The sequence below is a fragment of the Saccopteryx bilineata genome, chromosome 10, assembly GCF_036850765.1.
Source record: "Saccopteryx bilineata isolate mSacBil1 chromosome 10, mSacBil1_pri_phased_curated, whole genome shotgun sequence".
In the NCBI taxonomy this organism is placed as follows: Eukaryota; Metazoa; Chordata; class Mammalia; order Chiroptera; family Emballonuridae; genus Saccopteryx; species Saccopteryx bilineata.
Window position 1 is genome coordinate 22,194,153 of NC_089499.1, and position 27,850 is coordinate 22,222,002.

General features: G+C 39.1%; 1 protein-coding gene across 6 annotated transcripts in view; it reads right to left on the reverse strand.

The window, feature by feature from the left end:
• Window positions 1-27,850, reverse strand: part of CMC1 (C-X9-C motif containing 1) — an 89,483-nt gene that overhangs the window by 16,564 nt on the left and 45,069 nt on the right. The window contains exons 4-5 of one of the 6 annotated variants that reach the window (XM_066244748.1): window positions 21,066-21,130; window positions 16,282-16,889 (exon numbers count right to left, since the gene is read on the reverse strand). The exons of 4 other annotated variants lie outside the window; for them this stretch is intronic. In XM_066244748.1, the coding sequence (XP_066100845.1) occupies window positions 16,773-16,889; window positions 21,066-21,130 (182 nt within the window). In that variant the 3' untranslated portion in view covers window positions 16,282-16,772. Of the gene's footprint in view, window positions 1-16,281; window positions 16,890-21,065; window positions 21,131-27,850 lie in introns of those variants that run through there. One more of the 6 variants, XM_066244749.1, reaches the window with a different exon arrangement.

The following is a 27,850-nucleotide window of genomic DNA, read 5'->3' on the forward strand; positions in this document are numbered from 1 at the left end:
CAAAATATTTAAGAAAGTAAAAACTAAGTATAAATAATCATTTAATAAACTTAACCGGCTTAGTGGTATTCAACAAATAGCTAAATAAATTTCTGACCTGTGGTGGCATAGTGACTAAAGCACAGACCTGGGACACTACGGTCTCAGGTTTGAAACCTCAAGGTTGCCAGCTTGAGCACGGGCTCATCTGGCTTAAGTGCAGCCTCACTACCTTGAGCATGGGGTCTCTAGCTTGAGCGTGGGGTCATCAATATAACCTCATGATTGCTGGCTTGAGCCCAACAGTTGCTGGTTTGAGCACAAAGGTCACTAGCTTGAAGCCCAATGCTGCTGGCTTGAGCCCAAAGACTCTTAAGGGGTCACTGGCTCAGCTGGAGCCCCCTGGTCAAGGCACGCATAAGAAGCAATCAATGAACAACTAAAGTGCCACAAATAGGAGTTGATGTTTCTCATCTCTCTCCCTTCCTCTCTCTCTCTCTCTCTCTTTCTCTCCCTCCCTTCCTTCTTGTCTCTTTCTCTCTCTTGCCAAAAAAAAATAAAAAATAAATTCAATGAATGAGTGTCAAATTCATAATTCTTATTTTCTACCAACTTTCTACTAGGCTTAAGGTGATTTAACGTACCCTTATATGTATAAGTATGGTGCTGCTAAGTAGTCTCTCCCATGGCATATACTGGTATCTAATTTCTTTGACACAGATCTCAATTTTTGGCCTGACCAGGCAGTGGCACAGTGGATAGAGTGTCGGACTAGGACGCAGAGGACCCAGATTTGAAACCCCGAGGTCACTGGCTTGAGCGCAGGCTCATCTGGTTTGAGCAAGGCTCACCAGCTTGAGCCCAAAGTCTCTGGCTTGAGCACGGGGTCACTCAGTCTGCTGTAGCCCCCTGGTCAAGGCACATATGAGAAAGCAATCAATGAATAACTAAGGTGTCGCAACAAGGAATTGATGCTTCTCATCTCTCTCCCTGTCTGTCCCTATCTCTCTCTCTCTCTCTCTCTCTCTCTCTCTCTCTCACACACACACACACACACACACACACGAGATCTAAATTTTTGACACTGTTCTTTATCATCATAATTTATTGAGGTTAGTCAGGGTTGTAGTCAGAATTTATCCAAAATCAAAATTCAAAGCTTTAACATAAATTAAGAAGTTGAGGGAGATACCTAGATTCATTATCTCCACTATTAGGATGTTAAATCTAACGGGAATAAAATGTGATTCTGACTAGGAGTACTTAGCAGGCAGCATTCGGAACAGAGATGATTTCTCCTTATGGAAAAACAAATGGCAACGATACATTTATTGTTTAGTAGGGTCTAAATCAGGGGTCTCAAACTCGCGGCCCGCGGGCTGCATGCAGCCCGCCGAACAATTTTGTACTGATTTTTTTTGTTTTCAACTGCAGTGAGAAAAGTGTTGCATAACAGTTGCCTTTTGTAGACCTAGTGCGGCCCGCCCAACAGCTGTGATCTTGCTCTGCGGCCCACATGCTGAGTTGAGTTTGAGACCCCTGGTCTAAATGGTTCTCAACTCATCTCTCCACTAGAAGAAACTGTCTTATTTCTAGGCGGCCTTTTTGTTTGTTGGTTTGGTTTTACCATTTTGCCATGTAACTTCATAAAATTTTCGCAAGGTATTTAAAGGTGTTATAATAGCAATATGAACAAAGCAATAATGGCAACTAAAACACACTATTTATACCAAGAACTATACTGAGTATTTTATGTTTATTAGCTCATGTGAATTCTAGAAAAACACTATCAGATAAGCATCATTATTACCTGCACTTGCCATATGAGGAAACTGAGCTTTAAGGAGGTTATGTCGCATTTCCAAGATCACACACACTGTGGCACACACTGGCCTGGAACCAGGCCTTTTGAATTCTGGAAAAAATACTTGTAACTACTATCAAATCCCACTTAACCCCTTTCCACAATGAGCACACAAGAAAACCTCCACACCTAGCAGAAATTTACATGCCCACAGACTAGACTTACCCCAGGCCATCACAGCAGGGGCCTGGGAAGTGAGCAGGGATGACAGGGCACATCCTGTCACTACCACAGCAGAAAGTGCGCTACAGCTCATCGCTACTCAGCAATCCCCTAAAATAAAATAGCACTGGATACCCCCTCTCTGGTTCCACACCCATTTTCCAGAACTGCTTTCAAATATATAAAATAAGGATTTCACACATTAAAAAGTGGCTTCTCTAAGCAGTTTAAAATGAAATGCTAAATTTTGAATATCAGATTTCAAGTGCTACCAGAATTTGAAAGGTACACATTAGTACAGGCTAGTACAGTCAAGGGAAGCACCAAAGCTAGTGCAGCCCAGGAGAGCAACGAATCCACCCACCTTTTCAAAAGATGTAAACCAGTGGTTCTCGACCTGTGGGTCGCGACCCTGGCGGGGGTCGAACGACCAAAACACAGGGGTCGCCTAAAGCCATTGGAAAATACATATTTATTATACATTTTAAAATAAAATATGTATTTCCAATGGCTTTAGGTGACCCCTGTGTTTTGGTCCTTCGACCCCCGCCGGGGTCACGACCCACAGGTCGAGAACCGCTGCCATAAACGATGTTATAAGTCTCCCCAAGAAGTAGAATCTGTATTAGGAATAGTGACAGAGGAGGAAGATTCAGAAAATGACGAGAGAATATGAATGTGTGTGAATGAGTGTGCTTTATACATTCTTGTTACATGTTCCCTCTGAGCTCCTCCCACAGCCTTCAAAGGTAAAAGACCTATTCATTAAGGGGGATTAATCAAAAGAGCCAACAAGGAACGGGCACACTTCTAACATCCAGACTTTTGGGCTTCCTTGCCATCTCCTAGTGGCTGATCCATTCTCTCACACCCCCTAACAACAAGTAGAATCACACAAGTCCAATCAATGCTTTTAATAATGCAAGCAATAAACTAACCTTCCATACGTTTTCATTCTTGCAAGTGGTTGTACAGCCTATTCCTGGGATGGGTACAGGCCAACAGTGACCACTACTAAGCACTCATGGAGGATCGAGGAAAGGACCTCTGCCTTGTTCTGGACTTCTGGGATGGACATTGTTAGAGTCTGAAGAACCTAAGAGATCATTTCATCTAAACTTTCTTTTTTAAAGAGAAAGAGGACAGACAGGAAGGGAGAGAGATGAGAAGCATCAACTCTTCACTGCGGCTCCTTAGTTGTTCACTGATCGCTTCCTCATATGTGCCTTGACCGAGGGGTAGCGGGCTCCAGGCAAGCCAGTGACCCCTTGCTCAAGTCAGTGACCTTGAGCTCAAGGCAGCAACAATGGGGTCATGTCTATAAGCCCAGGCTCAAATCAGATGAGCCCAAGCTCAAGCAGGCAAACAGGTTTCGAACCTGGGTCCTCTGCGTCCCAGGCCGATCGATGCTCTATCCACTGCGTCACTGCCTGGTCAGGCTAATCTACTCTTAATTCAGAATGTCCTTCCCAATCCACCTTGCTGTTTAAACAATTGTAGTGACAGAAAACTCCTTATCTCACAAGGTAGCCAGTTCGTGTGCGTACGCATGCTCTCGCACACGTGCGTGTGTGTGCGTGTGCGTGTGTGTGTGTTTGTGTGTGTGTGTGTGTGTCTTGGGGTTGGGAGGCTTATAGCCTGCAAAAAAACTAGAGTAAGTCCAATGCTGCCTCCTCATCAAATACTATAGGAAATAACATTCTCATTCTTTTCCTTCATCTGGTTCAGAGCCCGTGTGAATGCTACTCCCTCCCTCTTATTGGAAGTGGTTTCTAGACTACTGATGACTCCTGGGTCACCTACCTCATAATCTGATTTGCAAATTTATGTATTTAACACCTTGCTTTGCTCCTTAAAAGATCTGAAAGAGCTTGGCATCTCCCTTAAAAAACAGCATCAATTATGGTGAAAAGTTCTCCAAATCTACACAGTAGGCAACTCAAATATAAAAATAACTATGGTGTGTCTTTCTTAAAAGAAATATATAACATATATAAATATATAATACAAATCACATGTAGGGAATCATTAAGAGAATGATATATCACCAGCCGTGTCTAATCCTATTTTCTCTTAGCTGAAGCAAAAAGTATTTTTACATAAAAAAAAATAGTCTTGACACCATTAAAACCCACTTACCATCTTTCTTTTAATCTGACAGTCATGCCCACAGTCACGCCCACACCCAAAGTAGAAGCACCATACCACAGAATACTAGGCAGCCACTAAAAAAAAGTCCACTGATAAGGAATGATCTTCAAGAAAATAGCAAAGTGCAGAAGATCTATTAATAGTATGTTACCATCTGGGTTTAAAATACACACATACAAGTGTGCGTATGCATGTATCTAGAAAGACAGATGTCTGAGTAAGCAGAAGTCGGTGTGGAAGACTGTATAAGAAACTCGTAACTGGGGGCAGTCTCAGAGGAGGAAAGCCGGGGCTCTAGGGAATAAAAAGTGAAGAAGCAAGCATGTTGGCACTGTGCTTTGGTAGTCTGTATGTGTGTCAACCTTACAAAATGTAATTTTTTTAAAAAAGTAGTAGTTTTGGTGGGGAGGTGAGTCAAGTTCAGATAAGAGGAGCTTTGGCTTTGATGAGCAGAGTGAAAAAGTCATGTCCTTCCATTTTTTTCCAAAACAAGCCCTTCCCCCTGAATTGCTGCTTAGCAACAACTGATGGGTGGGGGAATTCTCTCTCCATCTCACTAAGAAAACCTCATTCATCACACTAGGGATATTTCTGCATGTATGGCTTAATTTCATTAAATGCTAATTGTTCTCAAACACAAATGTGGACACTACTTTTTGTAAAATTAAACTACCGAGATCCTACTATTCCCATCATACCCAGGTCGAGTGAAAAGCACTCTCCCAATGAAATGACATCATCAAAGGCCACACTATTGGTTTTCTTTTCATTTAACATGGTCACACCAACTGCCAAAATGGAAGAAATCTGACAATCCAAATTCTCAGATTTAAAGAAAAAATTAGAGTAAAAGACATGTTATACTAAATTTAATTAGACATTTAATAAACGTAGCATCCCTAGTTAACAAGGCAAATTGATCCTTTCCATTCTGGCTGCAGTTTATTTAAAGACTTTACAATTTTACTACTTAAGAGCAAGTCCCATGGAGGTGTTATCTCACCATTTATATTTTCACAACACTTATGATATTGCTATCACACTCTTAAAATAAATGAAAAGCCCATGCCACATTTCAGACCAATATAATGCTACAGACTCTATGTTTGTTTCTGGAAATAAACATTAAAATAATTCGGTATCACTCACTTTATTCTTAACAAGGTTGAACATAAAAAAAAAGTAAAACTAAGATTTTTTTTTTTTTAAAGTCCCAAGTGTACTTGAAAACCAGAGGTTTTTATCACTTGGTTTTAACATTAGGCACTAGAAAATATATCATTATAAAATTCTGACAACAATAGCATTTTATGACAAAATTATACTTTTAATTTTCTATTAAATTGTGATTTATTAGCTTGCTACTTTAAAGATTAGTATGTGTATAGAATGAATTTAGTGGTGCACATAATGAGACAAGAAAGTAGAAGGATGAACATGAAAAGATTATTTGACATTGTAGTGCATGAGCTATTTGATAATTCCAACATAGTACAAAAGAAAGCTTCTCTCTAGATTGATCATGGTTCAGTTAACATCACTGAATATCTAATACCTCCAACTCAATTAATTCTCACTTTATTAAGATCAGACTGATATTCAAACTAAATCATCTCTCCAGTCAAGTAGAAATCAATATTTCTGATTTTACTTTTAAATTACAATAGAAAATCAAATGCACACATCTTCAATATGCCAAGAGTAGCTCTTCCATTCCAGTCTACCATGGCATGGATAACACAGTTGATTAAAGAATTATTCTAATTTGAGCACCAATATGTAGCAGAATCTGATTAAATTGAACACAGAGATGGAATAAAGTAATTAAATATATCTTATACAGGGCAAATAGAAAATTGACATAAAATAAACTTGACTTCTTTAAAACAAACCTCACTATTTATCAGCTCAACTAGTTAGGAATATGGTTTTATTAAGGATTAATTACGCTTAGAGAAGAGTCTTGTTTCAGGCACAGATGTTTACAAGGTGGGTAAAGAAACAGTTCTTTTTTAAATCATACTCTTTTCACTGCCAACTCCAAAAAGCAGGCACATATCTAAGACACCAATGATTTCTATATGTCTTTTCAGAAGAAGCAGGACATACTGACCCGTCTTTGCTGAGCTAGGTAAAACGTAGTGAACCCTAAAATAATAAAACATGTACATATTTGTAACTCTTACTACTAAAGAGAACATGAAATAAATTGTCCTCTTTCATTCCTTAATTCTCTTCAAATTTAAGATGGAGATGTATAAAGCTAAATTATTTGTTGCATTCATTGAATAGCAAGTTTTACTTGTTAGCAAATTCAGTAATTCAGATGAAAATGACAGAAATTTTTCAAATATTATATATATTTACATATTTTATGCTTATGTATTTTAAAAAAACATACTTCTCTAATTATACATATTTATATATTGTTTATATTGTATGCAATATACATTACCTATAGAATTTACTTCTCTAATATATACATCATTATACATACTTATACATGAATGAATATAAATATGCCGTATTTCCCCACGTACAAGATGCTCCCATGTATAAGACACACCTTAATTTGGGGGCCCGAAATTTGAAAAAAAAATGTATTACATAAAGTTATTGAACTCAATTTTTATTCATCTCAAAATTCATACAACTCCTCATCCATGCGAAAAAGTGGGAAATGCAAGTAAAAAAGTCTACAATCACTATATAAGACGCACCCAGTTTTTAGACCCCAAATTTTTCAAAAAAGGATGCATCTTACATATGGGGAAATATGGTATATCAAATTAACAGTGCAAGCACAGACTAACAACCAGTGCACATGCCCCATGATTAAAGGTGCAGCTTTTACCTAATTCCAGATCATTGTTTGCCCTGCAGAAATGGATTTATTTTGCAGTCTAAAGCCACAATTTTCTAAAGCCACAATTATTTATGTAAAATCTCCTTTTTATTATAAATAAATTTTTATTTTAATGGGGTGACATCAATACATCAGGGTACATATATTCAAAGAAAACATTTCCAGGTTATCTTGTCATTTAGTTCTGTTGCATACCCATCACCCAAAGAAAGATCGTCCTCCATCACCCTCTATCCAGTTTTCTTTGTACCCCTCCCCCTCCCCCTCTCCCTAATTCCCTCCCCCCACCCCCCCGGAACCACCACACTCCTGTCCATGTCTCTTAGTCTCACTTTTATTTCCCACCAATGTATGGAATTCTGCAGTTCTTGTTTTTTTCTGATTCACTTATTTCACTCCTCATAATGTTATCAAGATTCCACCATTCTGCTGGAAGTGATCCGATGTCATCATTTCTTCTAGCTGAATATAGTATACCATGGTGTATATGAGCCCCATCTTCTTTATCCAGTCTTCTATTTTTTTTTTTACAGTGATTAAGCCGTGGCCGGTTGGCTCAGCGGTAGAGCGTCGGCCTAGCGTGCGGAGGACCCGGGTTCGATTCCCGGCCAGGGCACACAGGAGAAGCGCCCATTTGCTTCTCCACCCCTCCGCCGCGCTTTCCTCTCTGTCTCTCTCTTCCCCTCCCGCAGCCAAGGCTCCATTGGAGCAAAGATGGCCCGGGCGCTGGGGATGGCTCTGTGGCCTCTGCCTCAGGCGCTAGAGTGGCTCTGGTCACAACATGGTGACACCCAGGATGGGCAGAGCATCGCCCCCTGGTGGGCAAAGCGTCGCCCCTGGTGGGCGTGCCGGGTAGATCCCGGTCGGGCGCATGCGGGAGTCTGTCTGACTGTCTCTCCCTGTTTCCAGCTTCAGAAAAATGAAAGAAAAATAAATAAATAAATAAATAAAAGAATACAGTGATTAAAAGCCTTTAAGCAAACTCTTGGCCAATACAGCAAGAATCCATAAAAGAGTAGTGTCCTTAACATGTTCACCAAGTCCAAGTTGGCCCCATCACCATGCCAAATCCCTGAAAAATGCAACCCAACCACAGTTCAGTCTGTTAGGAGCTGTCACAGGAAGCAGGAGTCCAGGAAAGTCCATATCCAGGAAAAGTCCGCATGGCACTGGAATTGTTGTCACCATTCTATACTTTGCAGCTCATGTCCAAGTCCCAATGACCGCTGCTTCTAGCTGGTAATGATTCAGGTAGACTGGAAAAGCCATTTGCAGCATGCATGGATATGGAGCTTCTGTTCTCCTCTGCTTGGAGAGATGAGAGCAGGTTGCTTTTCCCTGGAGCTCTGCGACTGTAGCATGGTAAAGAGAACCTTGGGATACACTAAGCTGGGTGGCAAAGGTAGATTCATAATAGAAGTTGGCAAAAGGGGGAAAGAGAGCTCTACATTAGGAGTAGGTTCCAGCCTGAAATATGAGTGGGGCATTGAGGTAGGAGGGATAAAGGAAACACTATATATTAAGCAAAGCAGCAGAAAATAGGACTATCAACACCCACAACAGAGATCTTTGAGGGAAGAATAAAGAACCTGACTATTCAGGCAAAACATAGTAAAGTGGCCCTTGTGCAAATGAGATCAGTTTACCTGCTTCTTGGAAGAAATACCCTAGGCTCGTCCACCGTGTCGTAGATGGGGCTGACGGCCCTGGGCACCTTCAGCCTTCAGTGGCCAACCCCAGCTTTCTGGGCAAGGTTAGGTCATAGGTGGCTGGAGCAGGGCTGGAAGAGACTGAACTCTCCCTTAGAAGAGCGAGGGGGAAGCCTCCCTTCCAGTGTCCCTGTTTCCTCACAGCAGAGGCATGTAAGCCTGGCAGGCTTTAGCTCAATGACCTTCCTTTCCACTATTGAAGCAGGCCCCAGATGGCATCCTATGAGACCCCTTTGAGGTGTTGGAGCCTTTAAGGGTGTATCCTAAAAGCTGGTAGTTCCCCTGATCTCTATTGGGCTTTTTCTGCCTCTAGGTATCTTAAAAGCCATGCTCAGAAGATCTCACTGAGGGGTTTGAGGATCCCCATCCGCCTATATAAATCTTTTCCATATATCTGGAGCTATTTGGAAAAAGACAACACAGTGTTATTAGCTGGATCTAATAAAGAAGGTAGTAGTTTGCAGGCTAAAAAGATTTGGTATCTCCTGTTCATCAGTATTCAAAAGAAATGTAATTTTTTTTTTGTTAAGTAAAAAGCATGATATGGTAGACCCGTAGGAATTCCAGGATATGACTACCCCCTTTTAAATTTTTTTTTAATTGACCTTAAAATGTTTGCTGAGTACACTTTAATAATACCTTAACTTTAAAGATTGTAAGCATGACAAAATACAGTAAATGCTTTTGCTCCATATGCGGGAGCATTTTCAGTTTAGCCAGTTTAGGAACTCCAATAATAGAACAATGCATACAGACAATGAGCTATAACATGCTTAGCAGCCTCTCCTGTTCTGACAGAGGTTACTATAGATCCGGAATATGTATCCCCTGTAATGTGGACATACGACTGTTTGCCAAATGAAGGTATATGAGTAACATTCATCTGCCAAAGTTGTCCTGGTAGGGGTCCTTGAGGGTTAACTCCAAATGAAGGGGCAGTATAGGACCCCTTGGACAGGATTTCCCAAACTGCCCTGCTGCTTCCCGGGAAAGTTGGAACTGTTTACACCGGGCTGCAGTGTTCTGGTGATGAATAGTATGAGACTGACTTGCTCAGTCTGTCATGGTTGCTCCATATAATTTTCTTTTGGGTAGCTTGCTCAACAAGGGCATTCCTAGGCCCTGGCCGGTTGGCTCAGTGGTAGAGCCTTTGCCTGGTGTGCAGGATTCCCGGGTTTGATTCCCAGTCAGAGCACACAGAAGGAGCGCCCGTCTACTTCTCCACCCCCCCCCTTTCCTCTCTGTCTCTCTCTTCCCCTCCCGCAGCCAAGGCTCCACCAGAGCAAAGCCACCCCGGGCACTAAGAATGGCCTCATGGCCTCTGCCTCAGTCGCTAGAATGGCTCTAGTTGCAACAGAGCAACACCCCAGATGGGCAGAGCATTTCCCCCTGGTAGGCATGCCAGGTGGATCCCGGTCAGGCACATGCGGGAGTCTGTCTGACTGCCTCCCCATTTCCATCTTCAGAAAAATACAAAAAATAAATAAATAAGAGAAAAAAATACATCAACAAAACAAAAAAAAAAGAGAAAAAGAAAAGAAAGAAAAAAAAAGGGGGGCATTCCCTTGTGCTAAAGCTCCAGGGAGCATGGAGTGAGCTTGAGTATGTCCTATGAAACATGGAGCTCTATATTGACATATAAGTCTTTGAAGAAAGAGGAACTGCTGAAATAGTTCATCAGCATTTGTCCCTAAGACAGCAGTCTTTATAGTGGAAACACCATAAGTAAATATTTGCTGTCTGTCTATTCTTTAAAGGGGGAATATGGCAAATGCTGAAAAACCATGATCTTTGTGCCCCTCTCCTCCCCCAACCCCTTCCTTCTCCTCCCCCCACCCTGTAACCCCAGCACTGTTGTCCATGTCTCTGAGTCTCATCTTTATGTCCCACCTATATATGGAATCATATGGTTCTTAGTTTTTTCTGATTTACTTCTTTCGCTCAGTATAATGTTATCAAGGCCCATCCATGTTGTTGTAAAAGATCCTATGTCATCATTTCTTATGGCTCAGTAGTATTCCATAGTATATATATACCAAAGCTTTTTAATCCACTCGTCCTCTGATGGACACTTGGGCTGTTTCCAGATCTTTGCTATTGTGAACAATGCTGCCATAAACATGGGGGTGCATTTCTTCTTTTGAAACAGTGCTATGGTGTTCTTGGGGTATATTCCTAACAGTGGTATAGCTGGGTCAAAAGGCAGTTCGATTTTTATTTTCTTGAGGAATCTCCATACTGTTTTCCACAGTGGCTGCACCAGTCTGCATTCCCACCAGCAGTGCAGGAGGGTTCCCTTTTCTCCACATCCTCGCCAGCACTTATTCTGTGTTGTTTTATTGATGAGCGCCATTCTGACTGGTGTGAGGTGATATCTCATTGTGGTTTTAATTTGCATTTCTCTAAACATTAGTGATGTTGAACATTTTTTCATATGCCTATTGGCCATCTGTGTGTCCTCTTTGGAGAAGTGTCTATTCATTTCTTTTGCCCATTTTTGGATTGGATTGTCTTCCTGGTATTAAGTTTTACAAGTTCTTTATAAATTTTGGTTATAAACCCCTTATCAGATGCAATGTCAAATATATTCTCCCATTGTGTAGTTTGTCTTTCTATTCTGTTCTTATTGTCTTTAGCTGTGCAGAAGCTTTTTAATTTGATAAAGTCCCATTTGTTTATCCTGTCTTTTATTTCACTTGCCTGTGGAGACAAATCAGCAAATATATTGCTGCGAGAGATGTCAGAGAGCTTACTGCCTATGTTTTCCTCTAAGATGCTTATGGTTTCACAGCTTACATTTAAGTCTTTTATCCATTCTGAGTTTATTTTTGTGAGTGGTGTAAGTTGGTGGTCTAGTTTCCTTTTTTTGCAGGTAGCTGTCCAATTTTCCCAACACCATCTGTTGAAGAGGCTGTCTTTACTCCATTGTATTTCCTTACCTCCTTTGTCAAATATCAGTTGTCCATAATGCTGTGGGTTTATTTCTGGGTTCTCTGTTCTGTTCCATTGATCTATGTGCCTGTTCTTATGCCAGTACCATGCTGTTTTGAGTACAATGGCCTTATAATATAACTTGATATCCGGAAGTGTGATACCTCCCGCTTTATTCTTCCTTTTCAAGATTGCTGAGGCTATTCGTGTTCTCTTTTGGTTCCATATAAATTTTTGGAATATGTGATCTATATCTTTGAAGTAAGTCATTGGTATTTTAATCGGTATTGCATTAAATTTATAGATTGCTTTGGGTAATATAGACATTTTAATGATGTTTATTCTTCCTAACCATGAGCATGGTATATGCCTCCACTTATTTGTATCTTCCCTGATTTCTTTTATCAATGTTTTATAATTTTCTGAGTACAAGTCTTTAATCTCCTTGGTTAATTTATTCCTAGGTACTTTATTTTTTTGGTTGCAATGGTAAAGGGGATTGATTACTTTATTTCTCTTTCTGACAGTTCATTATTAGTGTATAAAAATGCCTCTGATTTCTGACTATTGATTTTATATCCTGCCACCTTGCCGAGTTCATTTATCAGGTCTAGTAGTTTTTTGACTGAGACTTTAGGGTTTTCTATATACAATATCATATCATCTGCAAATAATGATAGTTTTACTTCTTTTCCAATTTGGATGCCTTTTATTTCTTTTTCTTGTCTGATTGCTGTGGCTAGGACTTCCAGAACTATGTTGAATAAGAGTGGTGAAAGGGGGCACGCCTTCCTTGTTCCTGATCTTAAGGGGATTGCTTTTAATTTTTGCCCATTGAGTATGATGTTGGCTGTGGGTTTGTCATAGATGGCCTTTATCATGTTGAGGTATGTTCCCTGTATTCCCACTTTGCTGAGAGTTTTGATCATGAATGGGTGCTGGATTTTATCAAATGCTTTTTCTGCATCTATTGAAATTATCATGTGGTTTTTCTCCTTTCTTTTGTTTATGTGATGGATCACATTGATTGATTTGCAAATATTGTACCAGCCTTGTCTCCCAAGAATAAATCTCACTTTATCATGGTGTATGATTTTTTTCATATATTGCTGGATCTGGTTTGCTAATATTTTTTTGAGGATTTCTGCATCTAAGTTCATCAGGGATATTGGCCTATAATTTTTTGTGTGTGTGTTGTCTTTGCCTGGTTTTGGAATCAGAATTATGCTCGCCTCATAAAAGGAGTTTGGAAGTCTTCCTTCCTCTTGAATTTTTTGAAATAGCTTGAGAAGGATAGGAGTTAGTTCTTCTTTGAATATTTGGTAGAATTCACTTGTGAAGCCATCAGGCCCAGGACTTTTCTTTTTTGGGAGTTTTTTGATAGCTGTTTGAATCTCATTTGTTGTAATTGGTCTGTTTAGGTTTTCTGATTCTTCTAGATTGATTTTTGGAAGATTATATGATTCAAGGAATTTGTCCATTTCATCTAGGTTGTCTAGTTTTTTGGCGTACAGTTCTTCATAGTATTTTCTTACAATATTTTGTATTTCTGTTGTGTCAGTTGTTATTTCTCCACTCTCGTTTCTAATTTTATTTATTTGAGTCCTCTCTCTTTTTTTCTTGGTGAGTCTTGTTAAAGGTTCATCGATCTTTTTTACCTTTTCATAGAACCAGCTCCTGGTTTCATTGATCCTCTGTATTGTTTCTTTAGCCTCTATGTCATTTATTTGTGCTCTGATCTTTATTATTTCCCTCCTTCTACTAGCTCTGGGCTTTACTTGCTGTTCTTTTTCTAGTTCTTTTAGATGCAGGGTTAAGTTGTTTATTTGAGCTTTTTCTAGCTTCTTGAGATATGCCTATAATGCTATAAACTTCCCTCTCAGGACTGCTTTTGCAGTGTCCCATAAATTTTGAGTTGATGTATGCTCATTATCGTTTGTTTCTAGAAATTTTTTAATTTCTTCTTTGATCTCAATGTTAACCCATTCGTTATTTAATAACATGCTATTTAGTTTCCAAGTGTTTGAATGTTTTTCAATTTTTCTATTGTGGTTGATTTCTAGTTTAATGCCATTGTGATCAGAGAAAATGCTCGATATGATTTCAATCTTCTTAAATTTGTTGAGACTGCTTTTGTGCCCTAACATGTGGTCTATTCTAGAGAATGTACCATGAGCGCTTGAAAAGAATGTATATTCTGCTGTTTTAGGGTGAAAGGTTCGGAAGATATCTATTAAATCGAGTTGATCTAATATGTCCTTTAAGTCTGCTGTTTCTTTGTTAATTTTCTTTCTTGAGGATCTATCTAATGATGTTAATGGGGTATTGAAATCCCCTACTATTATAGTATTGCTGTTGATCTCGCCCTTTAAGTCCATCAAAGTCTGCTTTATATATTTAGGTGCTCCTATATTAGGTGCGTAGATATTTATAATGGTTATATCTTCCTTTTGGATTGCTCCCTTTATCATTATGTAGTGACCTTCTTTATCTCTAACTATGGTCTTTGTTTTAAAGTCCATTTTGTCTGATATAAGTATTGCTACCCCAGCTTTTTTTTCATTTCCATTTGTGTGAAATATTTTTTTCCATCCTTTTATCTTCAGTCTGTGTGCATCTTTTGATTTAAGGTGTGTCTTTTGTAGACAGCATATGTATGGGTCCTGTTTTCTTATCCACGCAGCTACCCTATGTCTCTTGATCAGATCATTTAATCCGTTAACATTTAAGGTTATTACTGATATGTAATTGTTTATTGCCATTTTTTTCTTTAAAACTGTATTCCTCTTTTGCTATATTCTTTTTTTCCTTTGATCTGTTTACAACAGGTTCCTTAGCATTTCTTGTAGCCTTGGTTTGCTTGCAATTAATTCCTTGAGGTTTTTTTTGTCTGTAAAGCTTTTTATTTCTCCTTCAATTTTAAATGATAGCCTTGCTGGATAAAGTAGCCTTGGTTGTAGGTTCTTGTTCTGCATTACTTTGAATATTTCTTGCCATTCCCTTCTGGCCTCAAGTGTTTCTGTTGATAAAATTAAAATCTCCCATTTTAAACCACTAACTTTGCTTCTCAGACACTGCAGAGCAGAAAAACAAAGTATGTCTGCCTAATGGCTCCTAGCTGACGGCGAGCTGTGTCATCAGCTTGAGAGGCTTTCTTGAACACTTCAGCTCTAAGAAAATCACACACATGTGGTTCTTCCATTGAAATATACTATCACTTAACTCCAATTAGAGCAGAAGTCTTGTAATAATTCTAAATAGCATCGCAGCCATAGAAGCAGAGGAATTAAATGGAGAAATTCCCATCTCTTACTCCCCCACCTCTAATTCCACAGGCCTCATACTTTCCAGAGTCCTGGGAGGCAGTGCCAGTTATGATGGGCATTGTACATCTGCTTCCCAGAGGAGCCTAACACAGGGAATCAAAATGGATCCTTAATTGAAAGTTTAGACTGCCTCCAAGCCCACCTGAATGCATTATGAATTGTTTGCTAAACCTCTCTAAACATGTGCTCCAGGAAGCCCATGAGGTAAGAAGAACGTTTTGTTTGAATGGATGCTACTTTATAAAATAAAGTGGTTTCGCCTGACCAGGCGGTGGTGCAGTGGATAGAGCATCAGACTGGGATGCCGAGGACCCAGGTTCGAGACCCCGAGGTCGCCAGCTTGAGCGCGGGTTCATCTGGCTTGAGCAAAAAGCTTGCCAGCTTGGATCCAAGGTCGCTGGCTCGAGCAAGGGGTTTCTTGGTCTGCTGAAGGCCCGCGGTCAAGGCATATATGAGAAAGCAATCAATGAACAACTAAGGTGTCACAACGAAAAACTGATAATTGATGCTTCTCATTTCTTTCCGTTCCTGTCTGTCTGTCCCTATCTATCCCTCTCTCTGACTCTCTCTCTGTCCTTGTTAAAAAAATAATAAAAAAAGCAGTTTCTTTGCCTCTATTAGATTATGAAACATTTAGTAAGCCAACAAATAGTTTGCTGCCCTCAGAAGTCTCCAATTAAGCAACAAAGCAATGGCGCACTTAACATTAAACAATAAAAAATAAGGCAGCCATTATGAGGAAATGACAAGAAATATCACATGGCAGTAAAACACTGATTGCCCAAGGAGGAGGGCACATGCAATGACTAATAAGAGAACGAAGGGGGAAGGGCTCACAGGCTACTAGAAAGGCAGCATAAAACTTAAAAGACCCATCTCACAGTTGCAAAGGTGGATAGAAGAATTCCAAAAATGTAAAACAGAAATCTTTGCCATCTCCCCCTTATTATACTGTCTATGAATCTACCTCTGAGGGCAAATGATAAAATTAATGATTACTTTAATTATTTCTAATTATTTTACATGGTCAGAATCTAAGATAATAACTGTTGATCAGATTCATTCATAAAGCATTATGGCAAAATCTAACAGGTCAATAATATAGGGTCTGGTCTTAAAAAGCCACTTACAAGACACTGCTAAATAAGAATTTCAACATTTGTTCTATATTTTATTACTCATTAATATAACAAAAAATGAATTGAAATAAAATATTTAAAACTTAAAAAATGTTTAAAGGATTTTAAAATTTCTTTCTTAAGAACTGAAGAAAATAGAGAAAGTGTCTGTCAGTCTTATTTGTTAGTTTCCACAAAGAATATTTTTTAATTTTAAAATAGGATTTCAATAGGGTTGATAGAAATAAAGAGAAATAAATTAATGCTAAATCATTACTAAGGAAGTTTTGTTTATGGAAATGAATAATTCAGTGTTTTACAAAGTAAATTCAAGCAGCAGCTGCATTGCTGACTTTAAGCTCAAAAGACCTTTCTTGAAAGGTACAAACTTTAAAAATAGAGAATTATATTTTTTGTCAAATAGAATTTATTGTCGCCTAGGTCTCCCGTTATCAGTATAAAATATGATATGGTTATAATAATGACCAATCATTTTAAGAAGTCTCATCATTACATTTTTCATGGGAGGTATCTGTCACTTTCTAGTTAATTGAATATATGCATAATTCCTGGCCTGTTAAGTCTTATAACAGCTGGGGGAAGAGATGAATTAAGATTTCTAACAATCTGTTCCCAAACCACTTGGTCCTGGATATTACTCAGATCTCAAAATGAATGTTGCTGCCTTTTAACTCCACTGCAGTTCCATTTCTGTCTCCTAATTACTTGTTCCCATATATTGGGAAGGAGCTCTTCTTCCATCAATAAGAAATGTGGCCAAACCTAAAAAAAATAAACACACTGAGAGAAACTGCACATATTACATACAAATTAAGTTCATTTTTACTAAATAACTGATCCATAGATTTTCAAAGAATCAGTTTCTCATAATAGCAGCTAATGGACACAGAAACTTGAGAAATAAATACTGCAAGTACTTTCAAATTAAATCTGAAATTAAAATAAAACACTTCCATACAGCCATATAAGACAAACGGAAAACGAGGTCTAGTTACATTAAAAATGTTTGTGTTGTACCTATTGCCTAATGTGAACTGCAGTCTGCAACTCTTGTGGATCGTGAAAATTTAGACTGCAAAATTTTGTTTTTAAAAATGAAAGTGAACAGGAAATATCAGAGTACACTGTACATGTCATCTATAAAACTCATACATACACATGAAAAGGCATAGGTATATGTGTACATTGGATTGCACTTTAAAAATTTCTTACAATAGGCCAGTTGAAAAGAATTTTGGAAAGCCACTGGCCTACTGCATGCTAATTCTTCTCCCCAACAACAGTAGAAACACAATCCAAACAATATATTTGTAATTCACTCTTTTGTTAAATACTGAGTATTTCTATTCTTGTTCTAGGCATTTCAGTCAAATGAGTAAAACAAACCAAGTTCTCTGCCCTTGTGAAGCTTATTCAAAAGGAAGACACAGACAAGAAACCTGATATTGTAATAAATTACAATGCAGTAAGGGTTACAGAAAAAGGGAGAGAGATCAGTGGGGTTATGGGAGAGTGTAGATACTGGGTTCCATTTTACATAGGGTTGTCAAGGTAGGCCCCACTGAGGAGAATTTTGGAGAAAAACTTAAAGTGAAATAATAACATGATTGCATAATACAAATACTCTAGTGTCTAATTCTGTAAGACTGATCAAAAATATTTATAAGAAAAATGAACCTGTAGGAAGATTAACTGCAGTTAAGACTAAATTTCCAGGACTGGATTTCTAAACACAATAAAGGTGGACATTCCACCAACCACCAAAAGGAAGGCATAGCTACTAATGCCAACTAAGTCGCTCTTATGGGAATCAGACAAGGCTTAATTTTCAGATGTCACTAAATCAAAGTAAAGAGTAAAGATTAAAGACAAATTCAAATTCTGAGTTAAAACCTTAAAGCAAAACATGAACTCAGATAAAATGAATCCACTGTAAAAAACAGTATTTCTAGGGCAACAGAGTGTAGAAACAGCCTTCTCCACTCTTTCCAAAGTCTACAGAGTCTTCTGGTTTTTTTCTAAAAAGTTAGGAGCATAAACTAATCATCTCTGCAAGTTCTACCTGGGTAACCGGGGAATGAATAAGTTTAGTTAACTAACCCAACCCTCATGTCAAATGTAACTAGTTCTCTGAGTGACAGGAAACATGGCTGATGTTCTGGAACAACAGAGCCAGAAGCTACCCTGTTGCCATGCACTAAGAACCTAAGTTCTCTTTTTTTTGTTTGTTTGTTTTTTTTCTGAAGCTAGAAATGGGGAGAGACAGTCAGACAGACTCCCGCATGCGCCCGACTGGGATCCACCCACTCTGCCCACCAGGGGGCGATGCTCTGCCCCTCCAGGGCATCGCTCTGCTGCAACCAGAGCCACTCTAGCGCCTGGGGCAGAGGCCAAGGAGCCATCCCCAGCGCCCGGGCCATCTTTGCTCCAATGGAGCCTCGGCTGCGGGAGGGGAAGAGAGAGACAGAGAGGAAGGAGGTGGGGGGGGGGGGGGTTTGGAGAAGCAAATGGGCGCTTCTCCTATGTGCCCTGGCCGGGAATCAAACCCGGGTCCCTCGCACGCCAGGCCGATGCTCTACCCCTGAGCCAACCAGCCAGGGCCTAAGTTCTCTCTTTTATATGTCAGTGAACACAAACATATTTCCCAAAGAGAATATGGGAGGGGGAGGGATGAAAGATTTCCATGTTAAAGTAATTTTTTAATTTATAAAAATTATTGAATTCATTAGCATCAGCAAATTTAGGATTTCTGGTATTATTCCTTTATGTTGACTTCAATTCAGTTTCCATTAGCTTTTTAACTAGCAATTAGAGTTTTACTTTTTTTTTTTTTAATGAAATGCAAACAGTGTAGCAGTTAACTTCTGGTACTGAACAATGTCCATGTAGCTATATATTGTAAGTTGTTCATCTTATTTAGTTTGTAAAGTCCCATGAAAAACTTTCCCGAATCCATTTGATAATTGAGATGCATAATAAAAATGGACTTTTCCCACAGTGTAGAAGAGTGGAATTTATTTCATCTGACAAAAAGGAAATACTATCCCCAAATTTTCCTATTTAACTACATAATTTGCAACTTTAGAAAGCTATTTATTCTGTAAGAAAATGAAGCAATTACAGAAATTTTTGCACTCTAATGGGAAAACAGCATGTCTCTGTTTTGCAGCCATAATAATTAAAATAAGGATTTCATAATAGTAATACCAGTTCTATTTGATAAAATTTATTTGATACAATTTGATAAAATTCATTTATGTAATTGCCCCACAGCTGGTACTGACAGGTATTATTAATGGGCATATGCTGTGATAGCACTTTCTACATAATTGGGCATTAATATTGTAAAGGCCTTTTTAAAAAAATCACTTCTTCATACAACGCAATCAACAGGTCAAATGCTATAGAAATGTTTACCTGAAACCTATGTACTCTTATTGATCAATGTCACCCCATTAAAGTGAACTTCTAAATTTAAAAAAAAAATCACTACTTTACATTTATTTTACCCAATTAAAATAGGTTCCTCATTAAAATAACAATTACTCTCTTCCCTTACTTGAGATCCATGCAGTTCAAAATTAATGATACATCAACAATGTAAAAGGTCTCAGGAAGAAAATTAACACAGGCTTTACAGGCCTAAGGGTTATTTCAAACCCTTGTAATACCTTGTGTTAGAAATCTCAAAGCAAATTTTTGTCAAAAGCTAGACATCTTGGATATTTCATGTTTACCTCGGTCTGAATGTGTCCAGGTTCACTGCTTCTTGCATTTGAAATCAAACTTTTGACATCATCAAGCTTCTCTTTAGTGGCCACCTCTTCAATCCCCTGGGTCTGCTCCCATTTCCTCTTACACCTCCCATTCTCACCTTCTCCTTAATTCAATGAAAAGTGGCTCCCTTCTCTAGTATCACCTACTCCATCCAGCCTTAGTCCATATATGGATCACCATTTTTATATCTGCCGTCATTGCAGACATGAGGGAAAAAACAGAACTGGCTGAGATTAAGAGGCAAAAATAATGAAACTACTGCATTTACCTTCCCACAAAATTCCTGTTTCTATTGGGACTCACAGGAAATCACTAAAGGTATAATTAGCATATACAGGTATAAGAGAAGGTTGACGTGAGATTCAAAATAATCTCAACAATATGAACAAACCAGGCCCAAAATAAAAATTAAAGAACACATTTCTCAGGAATAAATGCAAATTCCTGCATTTAGAGGAAAAAAAAAAAAGCTTTCAAGTTTTAGAACAGAATGACAGGAAAAATCAATGTGATCCAAAATATGAAACATGACAGAACACCTAAACCAATCCTAATACCAGTGTTCCAATCACAATGGCAAGGGGTCCACAGTAGATCTGAGTGCTACTCTGCCAGCCACAGATATGGAATAGATGGATCTGACAAATGAGCAAGTTCCTACAGAAAGGTGATCAGGAGACTGAGTGTCCAAAACCACGATGTATGCCCATTTAAAAATCCACCAGGGAATATATGGAGAAATAGAAAATCCTTCAATTTAAACAGAAATGAAGGTCAAGACAGGGAATGAGACTGTGATTAGTAAAAGCAGATTTACATAAGATCCTGGATAATGTTCAATGTAACAGTTTAGACTTGATCCTACAAGCAGTGAGGAATGGCATAAACTAAACTGTACACCTCAGAGAGCGTCACCCAGCAACAACACTAAGGGTAAAGTTAGAGAAGAAAGAGGAAAATAAGTTTCTGGACTGGAAAGCTAGTCTATATGCTAATAAAACAATTCCAGCAGCAGATATTGAGGACTGTTCTGGATAATAATTGCAGAATCTTGCAGACTCATAAACCTTTCCTCAATAAGATAAACAAAAGGAGTTTTAAAAAGTGGGGGTGGGGGCAGCTGCCACACAGAGTCTCATAATATAAACTTCAAACACTCACAGTCAGGAAAGATAGATTCTGGCCAGTCAGCATAGTGAGGCTCCTAGTCCCAAATTCCTTACACACTGGGGAAAGAAAATGAGTTTAAACATCCTGAGAATTCCCACTAACAGCAACTTCATTCTTGACAGAAGCATAGTGAAGGCATAAATAGAAATCCTAGAGAAAAGCAAAAAGCAAAGCAGAACCCCTTAGAATAAAACTTCTACCCAACTTCAAAGGATTATCTCAGCAGAGGCCGAAAAGCCACTGAGTATGCCATTCTTAGGCCCCCATGCTTAACAGAGAGGATACGTCAATGGTAACTCCACAGGAAAGGAGGAAACATTAGGAAGGCTTTTTAACAACAAGAATACATTGGCCAGTGTGCTCTTTCTCCCTGAATCTCTGCTCTGGGCTCCGGGGAAGTACGCAGAACACACCTCAGCCCTCACACTACAGCCCACCAGGAAAGACAATCACATCAGAAAAAGGTAGCAGGAGTGTGAACGAGAATTCACCCACTCTTCTCCAGAGCTACCGCAGGGCAACTCGGAAAACACACACCAAGGAAAAGAAAATTCATCCTGCATGTCACACTATAAAAAAAACTTAATAAAACATAGACTCAAGAAAGCTAGGCTTCAAGGAATAGTTGATAAAATAGAGTGAAAGAGAAGATAAAAATATAAATGGAAGACCAAAACAAATTCATAATAGTGCTAAGTAAATACATTAGAAATATCTAAGAAATAAAGTAGATAGAGCTTAAATGCACAGGAGACTTTATAAGAATGCCTTAAGATAATCATAGTAAATATAGAGGAAGTTTTTTTAAAAGCTTAATGCAAACACAGAGAAACCAATGTGCGGTAAGCAACTGCTGCGGTAGCAGACTCTAGGATGTCCTGGAATAGTCGCCGCCTCCTGGAATCCATGCCCTTGGAGAACCACTCCCCTGCAGGGTAGGCTAAACCCAGAGATTTCCTTCTAATCCAGGGGTATGACAAGAAGGATGGAATATTACTGCCATGATTGAGTTACAAAAGATCATGACTTCTGTCTTGTTAGCAGAGGCTCCCTACTGCCTTCCCAGCTTTCATGCTTTTATGAAGAAAACTGCCACGTGAGAAAGGCTCATGCGGCAGGGAACAGCAGGGGGCCTCTGGGCAACAGTGAACAAGGAACTGAGACTGTCAGTAAAATATCCCATGGGCTGGCCCTGGCCAGCTGCCTCAGAGGTAGAGCGTCAGCCTGTCGTGTGGAAGTCCCGGGTTCAATTCCCAGCCAGAGCACACAGGAGAAGCGCCATCTGCTTCTCCACTCTTCCCCCTTTCCTTCTTCTCTGTGTCTCTCTTACCCTCCCGCAGCTAAGGCCCCATAGGAGCAAAGTTGGCCCGGGCTCTGAGGATGGCTCCATGGCCTCCACCTCAGGCGCTAGAATGGCTCTGGTTGCAATGGAGCAATGCCCCAGATGGGCAGAGCACATGCTGGGTGGATCCTGGTCAGGCACATGCAGGAGTCTGTCTCTCTGCCTCCTCATTTCTCATTTCAGAAAAATACAAAAACAGACAAACAAACAAGCCAACAAAAAATATTCCATGGGGACCTAAATGCTGCCAACAAGCACTGAGTGAGTTAGTTAGGAAGCAGATCCTTCCCTAGTCAAGTGCTGGGATGAAACTACAGACTCTGAGTCAACACCTTACTTGCAGCCTTGTGAGAGACCGAAGCAGAGGAACCAGTTATATCATGTTGGATTCCTGACCCACAAAAACGGTGAGAATAAATGTATGCTGTTTTTAGCCACTAACTTTTAGGGTAATTTGCTGTGTAGCAAATAACATAGAAAATTATTCCCATTTCTAAGTACCAAGGATGTCTGTTATCTCTGAGGTAGAAAATTTAAAAAAGCAAAAGAAAAAGGATATTTTATTTTTTGATTTATTTATTTTTTTTTGCATTTTTCTGAAGCTGGAAACAGGGAGAGACAGTCAGACAGACTCCCGCATGCGCCCGACCGGGATCCACCCGGCACGCCCACCAGGGGGCGATGCTCTGCCCACCAGGGGGCGATGCTCTGCCCATCCTGGGCGTCGCCATGTTGCGACCAGAACCACTCTAGCGCCTGGGGCAGAGGCCACAGAGCCATCCCCAGCGCCCGGGCCATCTTTGCTCCAATGGAGCCTTGGCTGCGGGAGGGGAAGAGAGAGACAGAGGAAAGCGCGGCGGAGGGGTGGAGAAGCAAATGGGCGCTTCTCCTGTGTGCCCTGGCCGGGAATCGAACCCGGGTCCTCCGCACGCTAGGCCAACGCTCTACCGCTGAGCCAACCGGCCAGAGCAAGAAAAAGGATATTTTAAATAACACATATTAAGAAAAAAATTTTTACATTAGAAAACTAAATGTGCAAAGCAGAAGAACACAGTATGTTCCAAAAGGAACTGATACAGAACAAGCAACACCCAGAATATATCCTCATTAAGTTACCAAACTGAAGGATAAAAAAAAAACTTTTTCTAGTATCTAAGCAGAAAAGTCAAATCACAGATGGCAGAGTGGTTGCAAGGCGGGGCAGAGATGAAAAGCAGGCTGGCCCCGGATTTCCCAGAGCAACGTTCAGTGCCATAAAATACTAACGCAACATGCACAAACACCTGAAGAAAAGAAAACAATGACCTGAGAATTTTATACCCACCCTATATGTTGTACCTGTATAAGGAAACAAGAAGTCATTTCCAAACATGTATGATATCTAGGATATCTATTTAACAATAAGTCTAGCCAACCAATAAATCAAAACAAAGAAATAAGGAAAGAAGGTGTAATAGGCAATGAATTTGTGGTTATAGAAAGAACCTAAGTGTTATAAATTTTGCAACCTACAAAAACTGGGACCTTAAAGACAGGATATGGAAAAAGAGTAATAATATTAATACTTTCAAAGCAGGGAATCAATACTGTCCAGAATTAGAATATGAAGAATATATTCCTTATATAAATTAAGTATTGAAAACTTTTATTAAAAGTGATGTTTTCGGCCCTGGCCGGTTGGCTCAGCAGTAGAGCGTCGGCCTGGCGTGTGGGGGACCCGGGTTCGATTCCCGGCCAGGGCACATAGGAGAAGCGCCCATTTGCTTCTCCACCCTCCACCCCCTCCTTCCTCTCTGTCTCTCTCTTCCCCTCCCGCAGCCAAGGCTCCATTGGAGCAAAGATGGCCCGGGCGCTGGGGATGGCTCCTTGGCCTCTGTCCCAGGTGCTAGAGTGATTCTGGTCACGGCAGAGCGAGGCCCCGGAGGGGCAGAGCATCGCCCCCTGGTGGGCAGAGCGTTGTCCCAGCTGGGCGTGCCGGGTGGATCCTGGTCGGGCGCATGCGGGCGTCTGTCTGTCTCTCCCCATTTCCAGCTTCAGAAAAATACAAAAAAAAAAAAAAAAGTGATGTTTTCTAAAAACCTAACAACAAAATTCAGGGGAAGTAAGTGATGAAAGCCTCAATTGTAGTAGAGGCCTCACACATTCATCATTGGATTACTGAACTGGGACTAGTTAACCGCGACGGCTCCTTTTAATGCTAAGTTTCTCAGATCATATAATTCCCCCTAAATAAAAATCTTTGCTACAAGGAAATCCTTGCTTTTTACTGTATCAAGTCTTCTCTACTTGACTTTTTTTTTTTTAATTTATTTATGGCATTTACATAGATTCTAGTGTCTCCCCAAATGCATCCCCCTCTACTTGACTTTAAGGAACACAGAAACATGACTGTAAACAGCTCCTGGTTTACAAAATTAAGTGAATCTGCTCACTGTCCCACAAATATCCTACGCTATAAACCAGCTTTCATATTTAAACTCCTACTTGGGATTTCTTCTAAATAAATAGGTAAATTAGATGTAACAAATTTAAAGTCATTTCTTCCTCAATATTAATAAAATAAACAAATTGAATTTTTAAAAAATAACTAAATCTAACCTAGCTAAAACGTCTATTTGCTGCATAAAATTCTTCCTAAAACCCTAGAATTTGGCCCTGGCCGGTTGGCTCAGCGGTAGAGCGTCGGCCTGGCATGCGGGGGACCCGGGTTCGATTCCCGGCCAGGGCACATAGGAGAAGCGCCCATTTGCTTCTCCACCCCCCCTTCCTCTCTGTCTCTCTCTCCCCCTCCCTCAGCCAAGGCTCCATTGAAGCAAAGATGGCCTGGGTGCTGGGGATGGCTCCTTGGCCTCTGCCCCAGGCGCTAGAGTGGCTCTGGTCTCGGCAGAGCGACGCCCCGGAGGGGCAGAGCGTCGCCCCTAGTGGGCCTGCCGGGTGGATCCGGTCGGGCACATGCGGGAGTCTGACTGTCTCTCCCCATTTCCAGCTTCAGAAAAATACAAAAAAAAACCAAAACTTAGAATTTAACTAAAATATTCTTTTAGGTTCCTAGAGCAATCACAGAACATTCTATATAAAAACTGAACTCTAAAATAATAATCTGTAAATTATATTAGTCTTAACTCAAAAAACTGAAATAATCTAAAAATTTTAAAATATTAGGTTAGTTATAAAAATTAAAATTTTTAATTAAAAAGTTTTAACTATAAGAATAATGAAAGATACAAATAAATCTGATTTGAAATATGTTCTTAAGCCTTCAATAGTTCATATTTTTTAAGATAACCATACACATACAAAATGCTAGTTTACTGTTTTAATGCTATTTTTATTTCCAAGAATAATTTTATAATTAGAATCTCCACAAAAGAACTGTGAGCACATTCAAAACTAGAAACTATAAAAAAATGAAAATTTGTTTAAATTGTCAGTAAGAAGAAAGCATTTATGAAACCTCCCAGATTTCTCATAGAAACACACTCATCACGATCCTCTTTAACAACACAGAGCTACATTGCAAGGAAGCAATTAACGCTTTCTTATTTGTTTTTCCTTTCAACCATGATTAAAATGTTTATATGCTTTGTTTTAATATTCCAATATATTCAGAGTGCCAGATGACGGTCTGGATTTCCCCCTTAACAGTGACTATAAAGTCTAAAATTATTTTTAATTGGCTCCTTGAGTAAGACTGAAAATTCAGTTATTAAAGACTTAACCTAATGTTACATTCACAGCAATGAGAAAGAACAAGATTTCCATATATTTCTACCACAAGATGGAGATAAAGTAGATGCATTTACATATTTCAAAAACATATTATCAAAACATTTGAGAGCACTTAGCTCATAATCAGAAACATACGCTGATCGTTAAGATAAATAGGTAAAATTAAGTTCATGTATCAGTTTCAATTAGAGTTATTTCCAAAAATATTCTTTTGATAAAAGGGAAGAAAATATAAATACATACATTTTCATGTTTCAAGTAATTTAACAGAGGGAATGACCAGAATTAACATCGTTTTTCAGAAACACTTAAAAAGATGGTGATTCATCCGTCTGTACCAGTGCTGTCCAACAGTACTTTCTGCAGTGATGGCCACAGTCAACATCTGCACTGTCCAATTCTGTGGCCACAGACCACATGTGGCTTTCAAACTCTGAAATGTGGCTAGTGCTACTAGAAAAAATTAAGTGGCTAATATGACTAGTGACTACTATACAAGATAGCACAAATTTATATAATAGCTAATTTAATATTTTATTATATATCATTACCCAATAGGGGTTTTTAGATATTAAATAAATATAACCTGAACTTTAAAAATAAGGTAATTATAAATTAATGATAAAAATAGGTTATGACAATTATAAGATAGTTTTTCTATAACCATGAGAAAATACATGAAAAACCTCAAAATAACTATAGAGATAAATATATATATATATCTTAAAAGAAATCAAGCTTTATATAGCATCAGTCAGAGGGAATAAAAGATCATTATTAAAATATAAACAAACAAATCTTTTAAAAATATATCAATAAACATGAAGTTTCATATTTGAAACTGAAATATGCTCAAATACTCAAAACATTCAAGTATCTGTGCACAAAATGAACTCCATATTTGCCATTTATTCCAGCCTAAATTTAGTTAATTTTCAATGAAAAAACATATTTCCTCTTACCAAACAATAAGAGTCTAATGCTACAAAGTAGAGCACTTTGCAAAAGACATATATTCCAACACAATCACCTTGACCTCAAGCAATGCAAAGCTGGGTACCACTGAGGCTAGGGAGCCAACAGCCAATGTGAATCATATTAGGAAATGTACTCTCAGCAATCCAGACAAGATGCCAAAGATGCTAAAATCAAAAGAAAAAAACTTCATAACCACATCTAGAAAGCATAAAAATTCATGATTAAATCACTAAGGTCAGTTCTGAGTTTTGGCAAAAGCAGAAAGGGAGCTGACATAGAAGTTCTCCAAGGAGATGACACTGAGGAGCGGACAACAGTGTTAGAAACCAATCTGTAGACTGATCGCCAAGTAATTCTCGAAAATATGTTGATGGTGTGATTATTCTGGCAAAGGTGCTCCGACTTTAAAAACAAATCTCCCTGACCGCCAAAAGGAGGTTTAATGAACCTGTAGGGAGGTTATAAAGTGGGCTGTTCTCATTTGCAATAGTCAAAACCAGCTTGCTGTTGACGAGTCTCGCTCTAACAGAAAATGAAAAGCAGGGCTCCTCTATTCAGCAGATCTACCCCTCCCAGAAAAGACCTCATTAAATTACTTCTACATGTGCTGTGTTATAACTGAACCCCTAGAGGGCAACTGAACTTCAATTTTTACTTCATAATATACTTCAGTTCCTAACCAGTTTACAGCTACCATGACCCATTTCCTTAGACCTTGGAACATTCC